A 20,969-nucleotide genomic window follows, 5' to 3' on the forward strand; every position below is an offset into this window, starting at 1 on the left:
ACAAAACCTAAAGCCAGCCTGCAGTTCAACAGCCAGTCTTGACTTTGTAGGGAGAAAGTGAACTCTTGGCAGAGGGACTCTCCTGACTCTGCCTCATGGCACCATTTTCCATGTTAAGAGTGGATCGAGGGTCTGACCTTAAAAGGTTCGTTCAAGATTAAGAAATCTGCTATAATTGGGCCAGGTCCTGGGCTAGGAATACTGCGGTGAGTAACTCACCAAAGCCTATCCACCATCTACAAGGCACAAGTCAGGAGAGTGATGGAATACTCCCCACTTGCCTGGATGGGTGCAGCTCCAACAACACTCAAGAAGCTTGACACCATCCAGGACAAAGTAGCCCGCTTGATTGGCACCACATCTACAAACATCCACTCCCTCCACCACCAACGCTCAGTAGCAGCAGTGTGTACTATCTACAACATGCACTGCAGCAAATCACCAAAGATCCTTACACAGTACCTTCCAAACCCATGACCACTTCCATGTAGAAGGACAAGGGCAGCAGATACATGGGAACACCACCACCTGCGAGATGCTATCCAAGCTGCTCACCATCTTGACTTGGAAATATGTCACCGTTCCTTTACAGTCGCTGGATCAAAATCCTAGAATTCCCTCCCTAACGGCATTGTGGGTCAACCCACAGCATGTGGACTGCAGCGTTTCAAGAAGGCAGCTCACCACCACCTTCCCAAGGGCAACTAGGGATGGGCAATAAATGCTGGTCAGCCAGCGACTCCCATGTCCTATGAATGAATTACTGTTTTGCAATGGATTTCACCAGAATGGGAGACTGGAAAACCGTTCATGGATTTGAGGTCATGGATTATTGAGCCGTATCATTTTATTAAACATCAAAAAGTGTCACTTTTCAAATATGCACTTTGAGCAGGAAGCTTTGCTTGCTGTGATCACAAATAGATAGTTCAGGCAATCAAAAACTTAACTGAGTTGCAATGAAGACATGCATGAATTTATTTTTCAGTTTATTAAATTGTAGAAGAGATAAATGCTTAAATATTTTCATGCAATTTGTGCAAATATTAAAATCAAACTTTTTGAAGACATGTAGATATGTGGAAACAACAGCGAGAACACTACTTCAAACAAACAACAATATGAATGAGATAAAAGCAAAATACTACGAATGTTGGAATCTGAAACAAAAACAGAAAATGTTGGAAAATCTCAGCAGGTCTGACAGCATCTAGGGAGGGAGAATACAGCCAACGTTTTGAGTCTGGATGACTATTCGTCAGCTCTGACAAAGTCATGCAGACTTGAAATGTTGACAATATGAATAAGAGCTATTGATAAGCAGCATTACATAATCTGACCAATAGATGGCAGGCTTACCTTGCGAGCAAAATCTCCTTTCCCCTTGTTATAGGCTTTATTCTCCAGAAAGTCATTCACATAGGGAATCAAAGCTGGACAAGCTTTTATTATTTCAGGATTGATCAACAACTAATCAAAACAAAAAATAACTTGAGTAACCATGTTTTAATCATTTATTACTAGATTTATTCTGAATTACTACTCAAAATTCTAACCCTTTTGAAAAGTACACTTGAGATCACTAAAAGTTAACTTCTGTTATTATCACTTAAAGTTAAACAATGATGAATATGTTATTCATTTATGGTTTAACACATCAAATATCAAAATGTGTCCAAAAAATACCTTTAGGTCTTGTCAATGAGTTATCATCTATGATAACTTAGGTGTTTATTTTTGATGCAGCTTCTGTTTCTAATGTCTAAAGATTTTTGTCTTAGACACAAGTTGAACATTATTATCGATTGCCACAATCATTATGTTGAAATGGATTCCAGTAGCAGAACACAAATAAAGGAATTATAGAATGTATCTAAAAGCAGCAACCACGAACTAGTCATTTTAAAATAGTGACTACCAATTTGATTTTACCTGCAAGTATGTATTGAGATCTTTTTTCCGCTTTCCCAAGAAGTCTTTATCCATGTTATTAAAGGTTTTTTTCCCAGGAAGTTTGAGCAAACTTGACAGGTTTTCAAACTGAATAAAGGAAATACTGCATTTTATTTCTTATAGTATAATGGTGTAGGTCAAGCGCAGTGCATTCCAACATTCTGTACTCTGAACAATTAGACTGATGTAAATATTTTCATGCTTTACCTAGTATAATAGATTATAAATATTCAAGCAACTACACTTTCCCTGTAACATTAACTCTGCAAATGAACTTTAAATGGTATATTCAAACCACAGCTGTTAAAATGTGCATGAATCCAGTTATTCTTGTTTCCAGGTGTTAAATTGGAAGAATGTAGCCAGATTAGTACAGGGCAGAGGGTACAGCTTTTGTCAACTGCTCCTTTTCAGTGGCAGCTGTTCAATTTTTAGTCTTGCCAAGTTTCATGCATTTCATGCGATACTTTAACATTTGCTCTGTTTCCCAAGCATAATTTTGAGTTCTCATGCTTGGTGACCACAGGTCTACTGGTGAAAATTCTATAATTCGTTGGACTCAGGATTGGTCACATACATTACACTCTGAAAAGACTCCATGCATGTCATGCAGATGCAAAATTTATGCACAAGTAATTGCAGAATGTTGTAATGCCAAATTGAAGCGTCAATGTTTTTTGACATTGTGGGGAAAGGGGTGTGGGCTTATGGAGGAGGGAAAAAGAAACCCTTCCAAATACAAACCAAGCTTCAACAGTGATCTTAGTTTGTCAGGGATGCTAAGACAATTGTGTAAACTGCAGTTAGTTATCACTACTATATCAAAACTTTAAAAGGATATATTTTATTTTAACTTAGACCCACCATTGTAACAACAATTTAAATAACAAGATTAAAATAATCAGCAACACAATAAAAGCTACTCATGAACAGGTATAAATTTCACATTTGACATGTAGATATTGCAAGTCAACAATAAATGAGAAATGGGTAATGATACATATTTATTTACCTTCTTGTTGATCCGCAACATCTACATGCGAAATGTGAAATAACATTTGAATTGATCTTCGTCTGATTCAAGTATTGAGTAAATAAGTCAGTTTAATTAGAAAATAATTAATTCAATGTGTATTACCAAGTCGGTGTACTGCATGTGTCATCTTACTTTTAAAAAAATTAATCAAAAACATTTGCATGTTATTTATAAAGCAGTCTCATTTAATGAACATAATTATTCATTAGAGCCAACAATTTTGAAGTGTTTCCTATTTATTGGACTTGCAGCTATATCAGTGTCTGCACAAAATCAAGTTCGTAACATCACCCAAGTCTCACTCCCACAACACTATTTTAAGTGAAATGCTTCCTGTAACATTTCTGCAAAACTTAAAAATGATTGAATATTTTGTAATAAAAATACTCCTGCTAGTCATATTAATTTATCTTATCTATTAGGGTTAAATATTAAAGCAACCTTTAAACAATGAAAGATTTGGGATGGAATTTTAACCCGTCAGAACGGGTGGGTTTTTGTGTGGGTCATAGGTTAAAAAACCAGAACCTACCGATGCAAAGGAACCTTCAACATCCGCATTTAACTTGAGTTGATTTATTAGTGTGAGGAAAAGAAAATCTTTATTTGATAAGTGATTCTGACATTAGATAGGTTAAAACGCAATTAAATGTTATCCCTAGCTTCTGTAACATTCAAACTTATTGGCTTCCTGGACTTACTGGAACTCAAAAGGTTGGACAAGGCAAGTGGACAGCAGGAATTGATGAGGTGGAAGAATTAACAGGCAAGGAAGCCTTTGGATCCTGAGAAATGACAGCTATTTCTTCCTTGATGTGAAAGGTTTTTGTCCTTGGGGCTTGCTCAGAAAGTGTGCTTTCATTACCTTGGAAGAATTTTCAGCTATCTTGGAATTCTTTGCAGTTCGCTGCTGTCAGCCTTCACAGCAGCATGGGGTGTGCTTCTGTGCTGTACATTCAGCAAGCCTTCTGAGTGCGGAAGATGCATTTCAGGTACTTGGAAAGATCAGCAAGGGACCTTCCATATAGAATCCCTACAGTGCAGATACACCAGCAAAACTTTCTGGAATGATAATGGTATGCTGCGTGTTGCAAAACATTTAGAAACAACAAGGATGGAACTCTAGGAGGGGGAAGGTGATGACTACTGTGCATTTTTATGGTAAAGAGCAAGAAAAGGAGAAGCTCAATGTGTTGAGGGAACCTGTACTTGGGAACACTATCACTTGGAAGTGCCCCTCCAAATCAATCACCATCCTAATAGGTGAAGATCCTGGAACTCCATCACTAACAGCACTGTGGGTGTACCAATAGCTCAGGGGCTGTCGCAGTTCACCACCAACTTCTCAAGGGCAACTAGGGATAGCCAGCGACACCTACACCTACATGTATGAATTTTTAAAATACTGCTCACTCAGCTGCCCAGGAGTCTGAGAAAGACTGATGCAGGCACATTTCAGTTAAGTGAGACAGTGCAGCCATTCTGGCATACCAATTCTGAACACATACTGCACTGGCAAACCACCAGAACCAAGCAGTTCCAAAAATCAACAATTGATCTCTCAAGACACCCAGTACTCATCTTTTACTCATCATTTTTCACAAGGCAGGAAGGTGGCATGCAATAACAGGGGACAGAACAATGGAACTTTGGAATAAAGTTAAAGGTTATAGTTACACACTGTTAAACACCCAAATGAAATATCATTGAGCAACATCAAATCCTCTCTCATCTGTGTCTATTACTCCAACATGGTGCAACCCTGCTGTTTCAGCAGAGTTAAAGCATGTCACTTGTATCCTACTCTGACACCCTGAAGCCCTGAGAGGCCAAAGACTGCCCCACAAGCACCTGTCCGCGGTCAAACTTGGCCATCATGAGGAAGCAGCATTTGTGCTGAAAGGGGGAGAGGGTGGGGGAGAATCTGGGGGTAGGAGAAAGAGAACAAGAGCGAGAGAGAGATGGGTGGGGGGAGGTGGGAAGGGATGAAGTGCTTTATGCAGAGTCCCCACTTTCATGTTCTCTTTGGCAATCTTCCCTCGCCTGATCCACACACGCTCTTCCCTGTTCGCTAAAAGTTGGAGAGCACTTATGCATTTCAGTGGAGTGTTGATTAAACAAAACATGGCTTTCGTCCATCCTGTTTAAAGTAGCAGGCTAAGTGTGCAAGCCATAAATCAGGGCCAACATGCACTCTGTTGCCAGCCATGTCAGATGTGCGTTGCCAGCAGCGCACATGGACAACCATCAGCACCAATGTCTGAACAATCATTGCACATGCCAGAGATTGACTCCTCCAAAATCTCCCCAATCTTGCACAACACCTCTGGAAATTTTCTGCTGCTGTTCCAGAATAGTCCCCCTCATTCAGGAGTTCAGCAGCTCCATGAAGCTGAGCAAAGCCCGGAGGGGTTCATGTTCTAATAGGTCTTTGCACTGCTTTACCACCTGCTCCTACATATAAGAAACATGTGCTTCATCATTGAAAAACCAACCATCTGCCTTGGCAGCCATACCAAAGTGTGCAATTCTGAGTTGGTGGAGGACGCACAAATCATGTGATGCATTCTCAAATTGCATGACCACCTCTGGGAAATCCTCCTCCTCTGGCACGGGTTTCTGAGGTGCAACAGTAGAGCTTGTGGAAGATGAAGGATGTGTATTCAAATTGACAAGGTGAGAGGATTCCAAGTCATCACAATGCAGATCATTCGATTTCAGTAGTTCTTCACATCAAGTTAACATGAATGCGTGTTGTGCACCATGTAGTGATATTCAATTTTGCCACCATGGGAGGCTCTATCTCTTGGTCGTCAATGGCCAGGTACTCTGAACCCAGCATTTCTATCATGAATGTAATTTAGGCTGATGCTTTAAGCATGCTCCTTGTTGGGGCTGAAGGGTGGTAGCAGGGGGAATGGACAAGAGACTCCAGCTGGAGGATTGCAGAGCTCTCAGAAGATTGTAGGACTAAAGAAGGTTACAAAAAAAGAGAGGTGCTAGACCATGCAGAGAATTAACCACAATAAAAATGTTAAAACAGAGGCATTTTGGAGTTGTTATGCATCAGAACATAGATCTTCCAACTTTGTCCATTCTAAATTTATGATGGAAGATGACAGCTCAGCCAGGACAGCATCGGAATAGGAGGGGTTAAATACATGGATGAAGCTTTTAGCAGCAGATGGATTGAAACAGTAGTGGAGTCAGATGATATTAGGGAGGGATCAAAAGTGCATCTCCATAACCAATGAAATTTAACAATTGAGAAATAAATTGAGGAAGGAATATGATGTGGGACCAAGGACAGGCAGAGGGATTCGTTTAATTTGGCATCATGTTCAGCACAACATCGTGGGCTGAAGAGCCTGTTCTGTGCTGTACTATTCTATGTCTTATGAATGAGGGGGGAGGGCAAATTAGAGTGAGTGAATTCAGTGTCAAATCAGGACTGAAAAGAGAAATAGAAAGAAAGAAAAAATGGATTGAGATAGAATAAAGTGAAAAAAAGAAAAAAGTGGCATTTTAGAATCTTCAACAAATAAAACATAGAAATGAGACTCCACACTATTTTTGGTCAGATGCTAGTTAGTAGTCATTAACAATTATTACATTGTGAATAAGATTAATTATGAGACAAACTTTGTGGTGAATTAATGTGTAAATGCAGCTATTTCATGAAAATTATAGGGAGGTTAAGGTCAAGATGACATTTTCATGAAGCATCTTGCAATGCAATGCAAATTATCCAGCGGTTTGTGGCAATTGGCAACTCATGGGTTATCTCCTCTTCACCTCAAACTGAGGGCTGATATATACACTAATAATGGCACATTAAACATGTTACTTTATCAGCAAATGCCAATCAACTCAACCTTGACTAATTTCTTTGAAGGTGACAACAAAGAACATAAGAACTAGGAGCAGGAGTAGGCCATCTGGCCCCTCGAGCCTGCTCCGCCATTCAATAAGATCATGGCTGATCTTTTTGTGGACTCAGCTCCACTTACCCGCCCGCTCACCATAACCCTTAATTCCTTTACTGTTCAAAAATTTATCTATCCTTGCCATAAAAACATTCAATGGAGGTAGCCTCAACTGCTTCACTGGGCAGGGAATTCCAGAGATTCACAACCCTTTGTGTGAAGAAGTTCCTCCTCAACTCAGTCCTAAATCTGCTTCCCCTTATTTTGAGGCTATGCCCCCTAGTTCTAGTTTCACCCGCCAGTGGAAACAACTTCCCTGCTTCTATCTTATCTATTTCCTTCATAATCTTATATGTTTCTATAAGATCTCCCCTCATTCTTCTGAATTCCAATGAGTATAGCCCCAGTCTACTCAGTCTCTCCTCATAAGCCAACCCTCTCAACTCCGGAATCAACCTAGTGAATCTCCTCTGCACCCCCTCCAATGCCAGTATATCCTTTCTCAAGTAAAGAGACCAAAACTGTACACAGTACTCCAGATGTGGCCTCACCTGCACCTTATACAGCTGCAACATAATCTTGCTGTTTTTAAACTCCATCCCTCTAACAATGAAGGACAAAATTCCATTTGCCTTCTTAATTACCTGCTGCATCTGCAAACCAACTCCTTGAGATTCCTGCACAAGGACACCCAAGTCCCTCTACACAGCAGCATGCTGCAATTTTTTACCATTTAAATAATAGTCCATTTTGCTGTTATTCCTACCAAAATGGATGACCTCACATTTACTAACATTGTACTCCATCTGCCAGACCCTCGCCCACTCACTTAGATTATCTATATCCCTTTGCAGACATTCAGCATCCTCTGCACACTTTGCTCTTCCACCCATCTTAGTGTCATCTGCGAATTTTGACACACTACACTCCAACTCCAAATCATCTATGTAAATCGTAAACAATTGCGGTCCCAACACTGATCCCTGAGGCACACCACTAGTCACTGATCACCAACTAGAAAAACACCCATTTACCCCCACTCTTTGCTTTCTGTTAGTTAACCAATCCTCTATCCATGCTAATACATTACCCGTAACACTGTGCATCTTTATCTTATGTAGCAGTCTTTGGTGCGGCACCTTGTCAAATGCCTTCTGGAAATCCAGATCACCACGTCCACAGGTTCCCCATTGTCCACTGCACAAAGCTTGGACAAGGGCCACATAATATATGTAGTTACACAGGAAATTTCAGAGAGCCTTTAACATGGCTGAAGCTTTTGGTAAAGTTCATGATGCCAGGTAGCAGAATCGATTGAAAGGGTAGAAGAGGAGAAAAAATTATAGACGCAGTTCTGGAATCCAAATCCTTTATATATATATATACATGTACCAGAACTGTCACGTAGCATCGAAAGTTGCACTAAAAAAATTATTGTAACTAAATTAGAGATTATAATTAATAATGTGGAAGATTGTACCAAAACACAATAGGAATTAAACAGGCTTGTAAAATGGGTGAACAGATGATAATTGAAATTCAATAAGTGTGAGGTGGTTCTTGTGGATAGGGCGAAAAGGAGATCATTAAATGGCAAAGAAAAGCTAAGATCTGGGAACAGATAGATACTTTGTTAGAAATGGCAATATAAGTTGGTAAATTTACAAAGAAAGCAAACAACATGTACAGTATTGAGGCTCATTTCTAGGGGAACAAAACACAAAAGCAGGGAGGTAATATTGAATTTATGAAGAACTTTGGTGAGATCACACTTCTCAGGTTCTGGCCTCTACATTACAAAAAGAGACATTGAAGCAGGAAAAAAACAGAAAATACTCAAGGATGCCAGCTGAATTGGGAAAAATGGGGTTAATTTTAAGTTAACTCATCAGCAGGAAATTGAGGGAATCCAATTGACAGCCAGTTTTAAATCTTGCCCAATTTTATTTTTCACTGAATCTGAAGTAAATATTGGGTGGGGGCACGAAGCTGGGGGCCAATTCAATTCCATCAGTTTCCTGCTGGGTGGGTTAGGTTAAAATGATCCTGTACAATCATAAGAAATTACAAACTGTGGTTCTTTTCTCTGGTGGAAAAAAACCTAAGAGAAGATCTAGCAATGATCTTTAAAACACAATGGAGTACAATATGGTATTATTTCCACTTGTTCGATCAGACATCCTCATGAAGCCTGCTCTTTGGAAGTCACCATATTTGGGCAGGCAACCACTCTCAGGTAGGTTCAGGACTGAAAATGGGGGTGAGGGAATGAACTGGGTGAAAGTTGGGTGTACAGCATATAAATTTTTACCTCAAGATCTTTGCAAGTCAAGCCACTAGAAAAAATGTGATCAAATCGTTAATGCCTGTGATCATCATTTCAGTCTCTTGCATGATTAGAAGCAATAAGAACAAGCCCCATCATTGGAGTACATAGTAAAGCGAATCTCTGATTGAGAAGTTCCCATCCTCACGCCCCACCCTCAGCATCACAGTGGTTGACAGGGACCTTGACCATGTCTGACATATTGCACGCACCTCTTCCCCTCCCTCCCAGAAAGTATCCTCATATTCCACTCCACCGATATGGTTACCTAAAACAAGAAGTAATATTTCCAAATAGAATGGCTCATGTTTCACTGAGTTGCAACAAGCGCTGCGTTGTCCAGGACTTTATGTTCATGAGGTTATCATGGATTTAAGGGTAATTGGTGAAGCGGTAAAGTTGGTCATCTTCAGTATTCTTACAGAGGTGGGCTATATTACTGAGCTAAAATAATCTTTATTCAAGTTGTACTAAAGCTTATGCATCGGATTGTGATCAACTTCATTGCAGCAAATATCTATGTTAAAACCTTGATTGCTGAATAAGTTGCATTATGCATTTCTAATTGCACAATGGCATTTTTTCATAAATGCTTGTCAACATCTGAATTCTGAAGAAATCCAATCCAGAATCCTGCTTGTGATTGTCAACTAGCATCTTATGAGACAACTCAGCAAGATACTAACTTTAAAGATTTTAACAAAAGTTAGCGTTAAAACATGAAAGCTGCAAAATAATAAAATTAGAGCAGCAACAGATATAACATCTCAGGGAGGCTGAGCTAGTTGTGTTTCAGAGAGGTAGTCTGAAGAAACAGTTCTAAGCCCTTTCTCAAATCTTCCAATGGGGGTAATATGCATAAGGTTTTGCATTGTTAAGACCAGTTATGATTCATGTTTCATAATGCTAATACAAGTCAAAACTCAAAATACTCAACACCACACAGAGACTAGCATTGTAAAAAAGGTTAGAAAGCAAAACACCTTGTTTTTTGGGGAGACAAGAGGGAAAGAAAAATCACTGATTAATTATGCAAATGATTGCATATTAGAAATGGAAAAACAATTTTACAAACTTAGCAAAATCCATCAACTGCTCATAAAGTTTCAAGTAATAGTTCAGCACTACTCATCACAACAATAAAAAACAAGGCACTTTATTCTCAAAGTTCTACATTACATAACTGATGCTCTTATCGTAGCAATGCAGATAGTTTGATCCCATAATCCCTTACATCCAGAAAGAAACTGACAGGAAACTGCTACAAACAATTTCCAAATAGGATTTTTACCTGCTCAGTTATCCGCATGTGAAAGTCATGGAAGTCACTGTAGCGGCGATAGGTCTTCCACACATCCTCACTACCATCTGGGTTTCTTCTTCGAACAGTGATTGCATACAGAGCATACGTCTTGCCGTGGTCATTACATACTCCTGCCATAGGATATGGTTCATAGTCAGCATGGACTAGTCACAATGAAAAAGAGGAAAGGAAAATGGGAAACAAACATGGATGAAAATGGGACAGAAACATACCAAGTGAGGAAAAAGCAAGAGAGACAATAGTTTGATGGAACTAGAATGACAAACGAAAGAGAGTGTATGTTTTCCATGCCTCTATTCTTTCCCTATTTCCCTAAATTGATTCGCATTATTTTAGAGAAGTCAACATAAAAGAGTTGCAGTTGTGAAGATGGTGTTGCACATTATCCTTTTATCTCCTGATCTTGGGTTGGAAAATCAATTACATTGGGCCAAATTTATCCCATCAGCTGGAAAAGTCTCATGCAAGTTGAGCATGGCTAGCATTGGTTTAGCTTCTATATGTATGAGCCTGCAGCAGAACACTATCTCAATTAATCAAAAGTGGCTACAGGATGGCTGGTGAGAGAAATGGAAGAATTCACCATGACATGAAGAGGTTTGGACTAAGAACAGGATTAAATAAAGATTGCTGCAATGTATAGTTGGATATACATATTTAACTTAAGATCGCATAGTACTAAGATTAAATGTCTAAAATGAAAAAATGTCCAAATTCCCAGGACATCCTGATATTAATGAATAAGTGTTAAGTTTCAATTTCACATCATGCACAAGATATTGAAACGTGACAAGTATTTTTCTCAAAATGGGTATGATTCCATGGAAAACACATTTAAGGAAGTACTTGATTTTCAAAAAAGTTAATATGGTTTTGTTAATGGTATGCATGAAGATATATAAAATCGAACACGTACAGTAAAATTTGAGTTGAATGAGTGGGTGCGTTTGTGCAATGTGCAGATGCAGATAGGGATTTTTAAATGTTTCTTTTTTTTACATTTGACACTGAAAAAACTAGACAACTTTGCACAGCATTTTTTAACACAGAATACTGTATATCTTTCTAAATGCAAATATGGTATTCACTACTTGACAATTGTTGGAAAATTGTTAGAAAAAATACTATTTAGAAAGATTAAAGTACAAAAATAACGGAAGACAATGCAAGTAGATTCACCTCTCACAAAAGCTAAAATAAATAGAAGAAGCACAGACAGACATGAAACCAACAATGAAAAATGAACAGAAATGTAAATGTATAAAGTAAGAGGATGATAATTAGAAACAGAGAGAATTGTTCAATTCAATTACTGCCACATTGGACTGAACTGATCATCTGGAACAGAAGGTAGACCTGCACAAATCAAGCACGTTTTTATAACTACCTATTACAATTCATTGCACATGGAAGGAACATTTTGATTTTTTCTATTAAAATTGCACATTTCCGACTGCTAAATAAGGGGCAAGGATTTACAAAGAAACTTGTAACTCCAGAGGTATTTTACTGACTGATAGCAACTGTGACAAGTGGTTTGTTTCTACAAACAATTGATCCCTAAAGAGTATTCTATAAGGAGCACAAAGGAATAGATGCATATTGCTACTGCTTGTTATTTTCCTTAAAAGCATCATGCACATCCACTGCTTTCCTTTGGCACAACAAGTGCGCTTAATTACCACCGTAACATGGACTACTTCAGTTAGATTCATAGATGTTTACAATCATTCGGCCCATTGTGTCCACACCAATCAACAAAGATCTGGCTACACTAATCCCATTTTCCAATGCTTGGTCCATATCTAAATCCTTAAATTTTATGAGATATTTTGACTCAACTACCCTTTCAGGCAGTGACTTCCAGATTCCTACCCTTGGTGACAAAGTTTCTCCTCAAATCCCCTCTTAACCTTCAATCTATGTCCCTGGTTAATGACCCCTCTGCTAATGGAAGAAGTGCCTTCCTATCTACCCCATCTCTGCCCTTCATAATCCTACACATCTCTATCATCTCAACCTTTGCTTGGAATCCTAGGAAAACAGCTCCAGCCTATCCAATTTCTCCTTGTAACTCTGACCCTCCAGCCCTGGCAACATCCTGGTACATCTCCTCTGTACCCTCTCCTGCACTTTTTATACTCTTCCCAAGATTCCGGCACAGTTTTACCTGCAGTCCACTCGGGCCAAATCATCTCATCTTAGTAAAATTAGTCTTTCACCAGTTAAGAACCTTAATTCCTAGTCCACCCTTATCCTTAGGGGCAGCACGGTAGCACAGTGGTTAGCACCGCTGCTTCACAGCGCCAGTACCTGGGTTCGATTCCCGGCTCAGGTCACCGTCTGTGTGGAGTTTGCACGTTCTCCCCGTGTCTGCATGGGTTTCCTCCGGGTGCTCTGGTTTCCTCCCACATTCTGAAAAATGTGCTGGTTAGGTGCATTGACCCGAACAGGCGCCGCACTGTGGCGACTGGGGGAATTTCACAATAACTTCATTGCAGTGTTAATGTAAGCCTTACTTGTGACTAATAAAAATAAAACTTTATCCTTTTCCATAGCTATTCTAAATCTAACTGAATTATGGTCATTATTTTCAAAATGCTCACCTACTGATACACTTTCCGTCTGCCTGGGCTCATTTCTGAGTATTGGATCCAGAATTGCCCCTTTCCTTGTTTAGTTTTCTATGCACTGGCTAAAAACTTTTTCTGGATGTAATTTAAGAATTTTTCTCCCTGCCTATCTAGTTGATGTGGCTGTTCTGTGAACCCACATAGCTTCACGTGTGCAACTAATGCTCTGCTGTATTTGTGGTACTTCTGAGAAAAACTATGACTAGCGTACTGTACAAATCAACATTGTCCAGAGGTTATGCTTCTACTCAAACTGATATTTGTAATATCACTTACCAGTGTCACTAATAGATACTAGTAATTGCAAAGACTCTTCAGAGCTGGCATTTGAAAGATCATCTAGAGACTGAGGAATAAAAACATATATTTTACAAAGTTAACTAACACATTTAATGTAATAAAATGCACAGGTACATTACAAATTAAAATTTGACACCGAGCCACATAAGGTGATGTAAGGGCACGTGGCAAAAAGCTTGGTCAAACAGGTAGCATTGAAGAAAAGTCATAAAGGAGGAAAGTAAGGTGGAGAGGTTTAGGGAGCAAATACCAGAGAGTATAGCCTGGAAATTGAATGGCTGAGCAGGCCCAAGGGGTTGAATTGCCTACTCCTGCTCTTAGTTCATATGTTCTTATGCTGGAGCAATTAAAATAGGGGATGCTCAAGAAGACAGAATTAGATTAGCAGCTATCTTGGAGGGTTGAGGGGTTGAAGGTAATGGGAGGCAAGAAGGGACAAGATAATGGAAGAACTTGAAAAAAAGGATAACCGGGGGAGCCAGTGTAAGTTAGTGTAACAGAGATGATGGGTCAATGGGACTTGTTGTGATTAAGAACATTACCAGAGTTTTGGATGACATCAAGTTTACAGTGGGAGAAGGCAGTAGACCATCCAGGGGTGCATAGTCAGAGGTAACAAAGGTATTGATGAGCTGAGGCAGGATGGAGTCAAGCAATGTTATGGATAGAAGTAGTCTTAGTGATGGGGTATGTGGTCAGAATCTGATCACAGGATAAATGTGATAGCAAGCTGTGACCAGCCTGGTTTAGGCTCAGATAGCTGCCAGTGAGAAGGATGGAATTGGTAGCTCGGGAACAGAGGCAGGCAAGAAAGACACCAGTTTTGATCGTCTTAATATTTACTTGGGAGGAAATATCCGCTCACCACCTAGCACTGGACGCTGGGCAAGCAGTCTGACAACTTCACAACAAGAGTCATCGAGGCAGATGGAGGAAAGGTAGAGGTGATATTGCTGGTGCATGTGAAAAATAATGCAATGTTTCTGGATGATGTCACTGAAGGATAGCATGGAGGTGCAAGATAGAAGGTCCTGAGAAGAGAGGAGGATGGGGAGTGTGTGTGAGTGTTGGGAGGGGGGGAGGTTGTGGGGAGAAAGAGAAACACCAAAGATAATCAGTTGAATGAAAGTGGACAAATGATGGGAAAGGATGGCTTGGTCAAAGGCTGCAAAAAGTTCAGGAAGAGATAGTTTACCTTTTTCACAGTCATAGAGAGAGCAGGTTCAGTACTGTCTCAGGGATAGAAATCAGATTGTGGTGGTGGTTTTCAAGGACAGTGAGATCATGGGTGTTTTCTTTTCAGGAGCAGGATGATGACAGCAAATTTAAATGAAATAGGGTCAATATTTGAAGAAACTGTTACATTATCAAATAACTTGGGGGCCAGGAAGGGAAGCTGGACAGCCAGCAGTTTGGTGGGATTGGAGTCTAGGGAGCAAGAGGTGTGGGGGGGGGGGGGGCGCACACGCGGGCGGGAGACAGTAGAGAAAGTACAGCAAAATGCAAGTTCAGGGCTGGAGAGAATTGAAGTGAAGGAGGGCACTTCAGAGGAAGTGTGGTCCAGTGGACTGGGGAAGGAAGGAAAGTAGCAGAAGCAGTGGGGTTGTCTCAACCTTAGTTAAACAAGTCCATGAGCTCATTATTGGAAGTGAGAGAATCCCTACAGTGCAGGAGACGGCCCACCGAGTCTGCACCACTCTGACAGAGTAGCTTACCCAAGCCCTCTCCCTTGCACTATCCCTGTAAACCCACACATTTAACATGGCTAATCCATCTTGCCTACATATCTTGGGATACTAAGGTGCAATTTTTTTACCATGGCCAATCCACCTAACCTGCACATCTTCGGGCTGAGGGAGAAAATCAAGATCATCCGAAGGAAGCCCATGCACACATGGGGAGAAGCCATCCAAGGCTGGAATTGAACCCTGGTCCCTGGTGTTGTGACACAGCTACACTAACCACTGTGATGGTGGAGGAGACAGAGAGGGGTTCAACAATAAAGTATCTATAAAGAAAATAATCCAGTGGCTATCTTTGCCTTCCAAGATGATCATGGAATAGTGATAAGTTTTAGCATTCAAGTACAGAACCTGATAATGCTTTAAGTGGTCCAGCCACATTAAGCATTGACTAGCTAAATCTGTCATATGCATTCAAATTTGCATCTCTCAGACTTAAGGGAGAGATGGAGGCCAAACGAGGGGACAGAGCCAGGATAGCATAGTGCAATGAAATTGTTTTATTGGGGAGGATGACAACAATAGCTTGTATTTATATAGCAATTTTTAAGTGATAAAATATCCCATAACATTTCACAAGAGTGTTACTAAGCAAAGTCAGTAAATTTATTAAAAAGTTATAAATTGAACTGTTTAACAAACACAACTCAGACTAACCATTTGTCAGGACAGTTACTTCCGTCTTACAAACGCACAGATTATTGAACTAAGCTTCCTCGGAAACATTTTTAAACAGAAATCAAATGGTCGATGAATTATATTACACTATGCAAATTTTCTGGAGAATTGTTTAAATGGTTTGTCCCGATATCAATAGAATATGATTATTATCCCTGTCAAAGCTCCTCATTGAAAGGCAGCAATTAATCAATGCTTCCTGTGCCATGAATATCTTTTAGAAAAGTTTCAGTTTCATTCCATCCTTTGATATTTATTATATAATTACGGAATGACTTATAAAGCACAAGCTTTGGAGAACATCTGCTAAGGAGGTGAAGGATACCCAAATGGGTTAAATTACAGAAAAACACTGATATTACATATGACCTTTTGACTATTCATAGCTTAAGCTGTTTTATGTCACAATGACGCAAGGGAATTGTATTATTTAAGCAGGCATCCTTCCAGACATGGAACCAAGCCAGAACAAGCTAATCTATAGATATTAGAACACCTGCACAAGCACTGTATATCCAAGCAGCAAAGAAGAAGTTCTGCATAGAAACAAAGAGGAGCAAAAAAAGTGGTGACTTAGCTTTGGGGTTGACAGATGGAAATTAGTTTATTTCAGCATGTAAGCAAACATCTTTTATGTGATTAGCAGTAAATGACAGATTATTTAACTGTCTATAGCACTTACCGAATTTAAACTACCAGTTGGAGAGCCATTGAAAGACTCTGGAGAGGGAAAACAAAAATCAGCTCAGAATGTAAAAAATGCTTTGTGAAATAATACTAAAGTACAGTAGGTCATGTACTTGAAATAAAAATTACAAAGTAAAATTAAACATTAAGAAAAATTGCCAAGTCATGGCAAATTGCCAACATCTAATACTACAATACTCAAAGGATTCCTAGTAAAACAAACCTATGCACCTGCAGCCAGCCAAGAACAGGGCAGTTGTGCACTAGAGAGTAGTTGATCTGTGATTTTAGGCTCATAATTTCAAATTATACTGTCTACTTTCACACTGGCATTGAAATGATGATGCAAGACAGTGCTCGGAAAGCAATTTCCTTTCTTATTATTTTCCTTTTCATCTGAATATATGGACGTGGGACTGGGTTTATCAAGAAATTGTTTGCCACAATTAACTTTCTTTTATTTATATTTCTAAAGCACTGGGGGTGCTTCAAATATGTTAGGTTTGGCAAGTTGTTGAACTTTATGCTGGACTTCAAAATCAACACAGGGTCCTTTCTGCACAAGCATATTGCGCACTTATGAGACACAGCAAGCAGTGGAAAAAATATTCTTCAGTAACAGTTTATAAATCAATAAGCTTTCAACATGGGTAAAAATACATGCCCAGTAACATGTATTTAGTGTAAAATTTAAAATGGCATAAAAATGCATGGAGCTATACAATGAAATAACATTGATTGCGGGTAACAGAACTGAAGACAGTTGTCTGGACATGCTGTTGTAAGATGCAGGAAGGAGCAGATCACGTGATTCTGCCAGAAGAAACCAGGAACTCTGCATTTTTTCCCAGTTTGTGAGGTAACCTACCCATAGCAATGGCAAAAATGCAGTAATTTTGTTTTCGATGTTTTGGTGGGGTTATTTTCTGAATTAAGTAAGAAAGCTATGAAACCATATCTTTAAAAGGCCAAATATTCTTCATTGAATTACGAGTTAAGATATTTATTTCAGACTAAGTGCATAAATTAATTTTACCTTAATTCAAGAACAAGAAAATTTAGGTTAAGAGGACAGAATATCAATATTTTCCAGAAACGTAACATTGAAAATTGTTGCACTATAAAAGTAATAATAAACCATCGCAAGATGGATCAACTTTGTTCACATGAAAACAGTGCACTCTAACAGAAGACAATGGAAAATGTCTGCAATACTATTCCTCTACCACCAGATGTAGGTAGAAAGCTTTGAAAAGTATCCACTATGGCACTAACTTAAACTTTGGCAATTTGCCAAGTTCGGTCTTGACCCTCCAGTTGATAGACATTTGAATTTTCTTTTGAGAACCAAGCAATTTTAAAGTGATTCAAGTCTGGCATCTGTTGAACTCAAAGTTAAGCTGAATGTTATAGCCATTACAAACACTGGGCATATTCAAATAAGTATTGAAAGATTTTTTTAAAATAGTAACCAGAGTTTAACAGTAAATTAGATAATCAATGGCACCTCAATTCCTAGATTTAAAAAGCTCTTGTAGCATAAATTGACAGACTGCAGATCTAATTCCAAACTACTGAACCAAGTGGTGGAATGATGGACATAATTTTAGCTCATTTTGTCTTTCACCCATTTGCTCACATTTGCCTTGTACACCGCCAATTCAGAAAAAAAGGGTAGGAACTTTTGGCTATGAATGTTTCTACAGCTTTTACTCTAGGAAACATCTACGTCCATTTGCATTATCCCCAAGATGCAACCCCTTGAAGCTCAAATTTGTATTTCTGAAAGGTATTACTCTGGTGTAATTGGGATTATTTTCTATGTACTGTACAAGCAATGTAACCCCAGTTATTTAAATAAGTATGCAAGAAACATTTTTCACCAGTGGCTACTAACAGCTTTGCAGTGAATAATCTATGAATTTGTTAGCGCCTAAAGCTGATTTTATTAAAACTGAATATTGACTTGAGTACTGTATTACTATCTTATGAATGCAGCATTGTATATATTTTTAAGTTAAAATTTATCAAGTAGTAATAATGTTTGCATGGTTATTATATGCAAATATGCCAGATCTGTTTCAATGGGCTACTTCTCATCAAACTCGAGACTATATTATTGTAAGTGCTGAACTAAAAATATAGAAACAAAGGATTAAAGATTACACTTAACTCCAATCAATTATAAAAAATGACCTTTGTGAATTTTATTAGGGTCGTTTTGATCAGATGGAAACCTGATTAAAGACATTCAAACATACAAATGTTACAACCATTTAAAATGCAAGGATAAGCCCAGAAGCTACAGGCCATGTTGGCTTAATGAGTGGAAGAGAAATTTTTATCGACAATAATTCAGGACAAAATTAATTGACATTTGGAAAGTATGGGTTAATAAATGACCAAGACGTGGGTCTGCAAGACCTAATTTTACAGCACAACTTTGAAGTCGAGGACAATAGAAGCAGAAGATATGGGGCTGGGCACCACGGCCTCCATGAATCTCTGGCAGCTGGATTTCGGCGCAGTCAGCTCCGCGCCAGAAATCGGAGTGGAACGGCATAAATTTAAATCCTGATTTTAATATATTTAACATATGATTAGTGAGCCCAGGACTGAAGACTCAGGGCCCGCTACAGTCTCCCCCGACCCCGCCAGGAGTGCTTCACTCCAGAGGGGTTTACAATATCTCCCACTTGCAGGGAGCTGGCAGACCAACCCCACTGGAGGAAAGGGGGGGGGGGGGCAGTGAGGCCCCCAAAGAGGTCAGGTGTAAGGAGGATGCCCCATGGGCACTGCCTAAGGGGCAAAGTGGCAATGCCCAAGGGGGCACCAGGCATCACCAATGGGAAAGGGTGATCGTTGGGGGTGGGGGGCCTCTCGGTGCCACTCTGCATTGGAATCAGTGTTAGAGGGATGCAGGCCAGCAATAGGGGCTGCGGGGGGGGGGGGGGGGGAGAAATCGAGGTGGGCCAATTGGCACATGCGCAGTGGCCCGCTCAGTGCTCTGCTGCTGGCGTCTCCAGCGAGAATAGGCCCCAGCCCCTGATTTTTCACGTGAATCATGCTAGTGCGCTCTGCAGTGTACAAGTGTGGGAGAATCATTTTGAAATTCCCACTGAAAAAGACCCAGCGGGATTTGCTCGAGTTTTCACACAAATTCAATGCTTGGAATTTTTTTCATGGAGAATCGCCCCCATGAAATTTAAAACTACAAAAACCAGATAAACGGACCAATCACTAGACTGTTCCAGCAAAACTGTGGTGCAAGTAAGCACTTCCTCCTTTGTGTTTCAAACTCAAATCATCAAAGTAAAGGTTTAAGGCCTATACCTATTAGTTGCAGCTGCACATGCCTTGCGGTAGGTTAAGATGGTCTGGAATTTCTATTCAGTTTTAATCAGTCTTAGAGTCTGAATGTATACCATATATTATGGTAAGAAGGTTTTGGTAAGTAATTCTTATTTGGAACCAAGTTAATGTACTAACAAGTGGTTACAGGATAAATCCATATTATGTGCATAAATAGATATTCACATACCCAAGTCACCATCATCTGAACCTCTGATACTTGGATCTTTCAACATGTCCAACTCGGCTAGCATCCGCACATAAAGTGGATTTTGCCTGAAAGATGGGTAGAATTGCTCGTCCTTCAGCATCATTTCATAGACCTTTATAAAAATACAAACAAATGTTAGTTTTTCAAGACATAACACTTTCTACATTTGTCCAAAAATTTCAACATTTTGATGCATGACCCCACTATTGTACAGTAAACATAATTTTGCACCCACAATGGCGGAACTTGGCGTACTCCATGACTACACCAAGTTCCAGACAACCATGGCACTGTGAGAAAGCATCAATGGACAAACGTTGAGCACGCTGATGGGATCCGAAATAAAACCTATACCATCCTTCTGATGTGCTTAGCAATTGGTTCAGAGTACTATAAGTAGAGATCTGGTTGCAGATCATGTCTGCACTGCAGTGGGTGGGCGCAGCAACAAGAAATACATATGCATGTTGATTATGGAAACTAACCTTTAACTTTGCCAGCTTCTACAGAAAAATATTTGGAAGGATTGCCCAGATCATCTGAGAGAGGAGTTAAGTTTCTATTCAAGAATGAAACTATGCAGTATTGCTGACAATGCCATATATATTTTGCAATTATCTCTTACTCTTTCTAACTATCTCAACCTGGAATATCCATCTTTCAGTAGTGGGAATACACCCAGGGACACTTGATGGATTTTAGGCTGCTGCACAACTGTACTCAACTTCAGGTGATTTTCCGTCAGATTGGAGGTGCAGCCTCCATACTGCTTGTGAAATTCACCATTTTTGGTGACTCCTCT

At 39.6% G+C, this 20,969-nt stretch overlaps 1 protein-coding gene across 7 annotated transcripts in view; it reads right to left on the minus strand.

Moving 5' to 3' along the window:
* The window catches only part of snx13 (sorting nexin 13), a 153,367-nt gene that overhangs the window by 13,522 nt on the left and 118,876 nt on the right, over nucleotides 1–20,969 (minus strand). For 6 of the 7 annotated variants that reach the window (XM_078238447.1, XM_078238451.1, XM_078238466.1 and 3 more), the window contains 6 exons: nucleotides 20,147–20,279; nucleotides 16,601–16,638; nucleotides 13,475–13,544; nucleotides 10,533–10,708; nucleotides 1,933–2,040; nucleotides 1,360–1,470 (listed from right to left, as the gene is read on the minus strand). In XM_078238447.1, the coding sequence (XP_078094573.1) occupies nucleotides 1,360–1,470; nucleotides 1,933–2,040; nucleotides 10,533–10,708; nucleotides 13,475–13,544; nucleotides 16,601–16,638; nucleotides 20,147–20,279 (636 nt within the window). The remainder of the gene's footprint in view (nucleotides 1–1,359; nucleotides 1,471–1,932; nucleotides 2,041–10,532; nucleotides 10,709–13,474; nucleotides 13,545–16,600; nucleotides 16,639–20,146; nucleotides 20,280–20,969) is intronic. The other variant, XM_078238459.1, reaches the window with a different exon arrangement.

The sequence above is a fragment of the Mustelus asterias genome, chromosome 2, assembly GCF_964213995.1.
Source record: "Mustelus asterias chromosome 2, sMusAst1.hap1.1, whole genome shotgun sequence".
Lineage (NCBI taxonomy): Eukaryota > Metazoa > Chordata > Chondrichthyes > Carcharhiniformes > Triakidae > Mustelus > Mustelus asterias.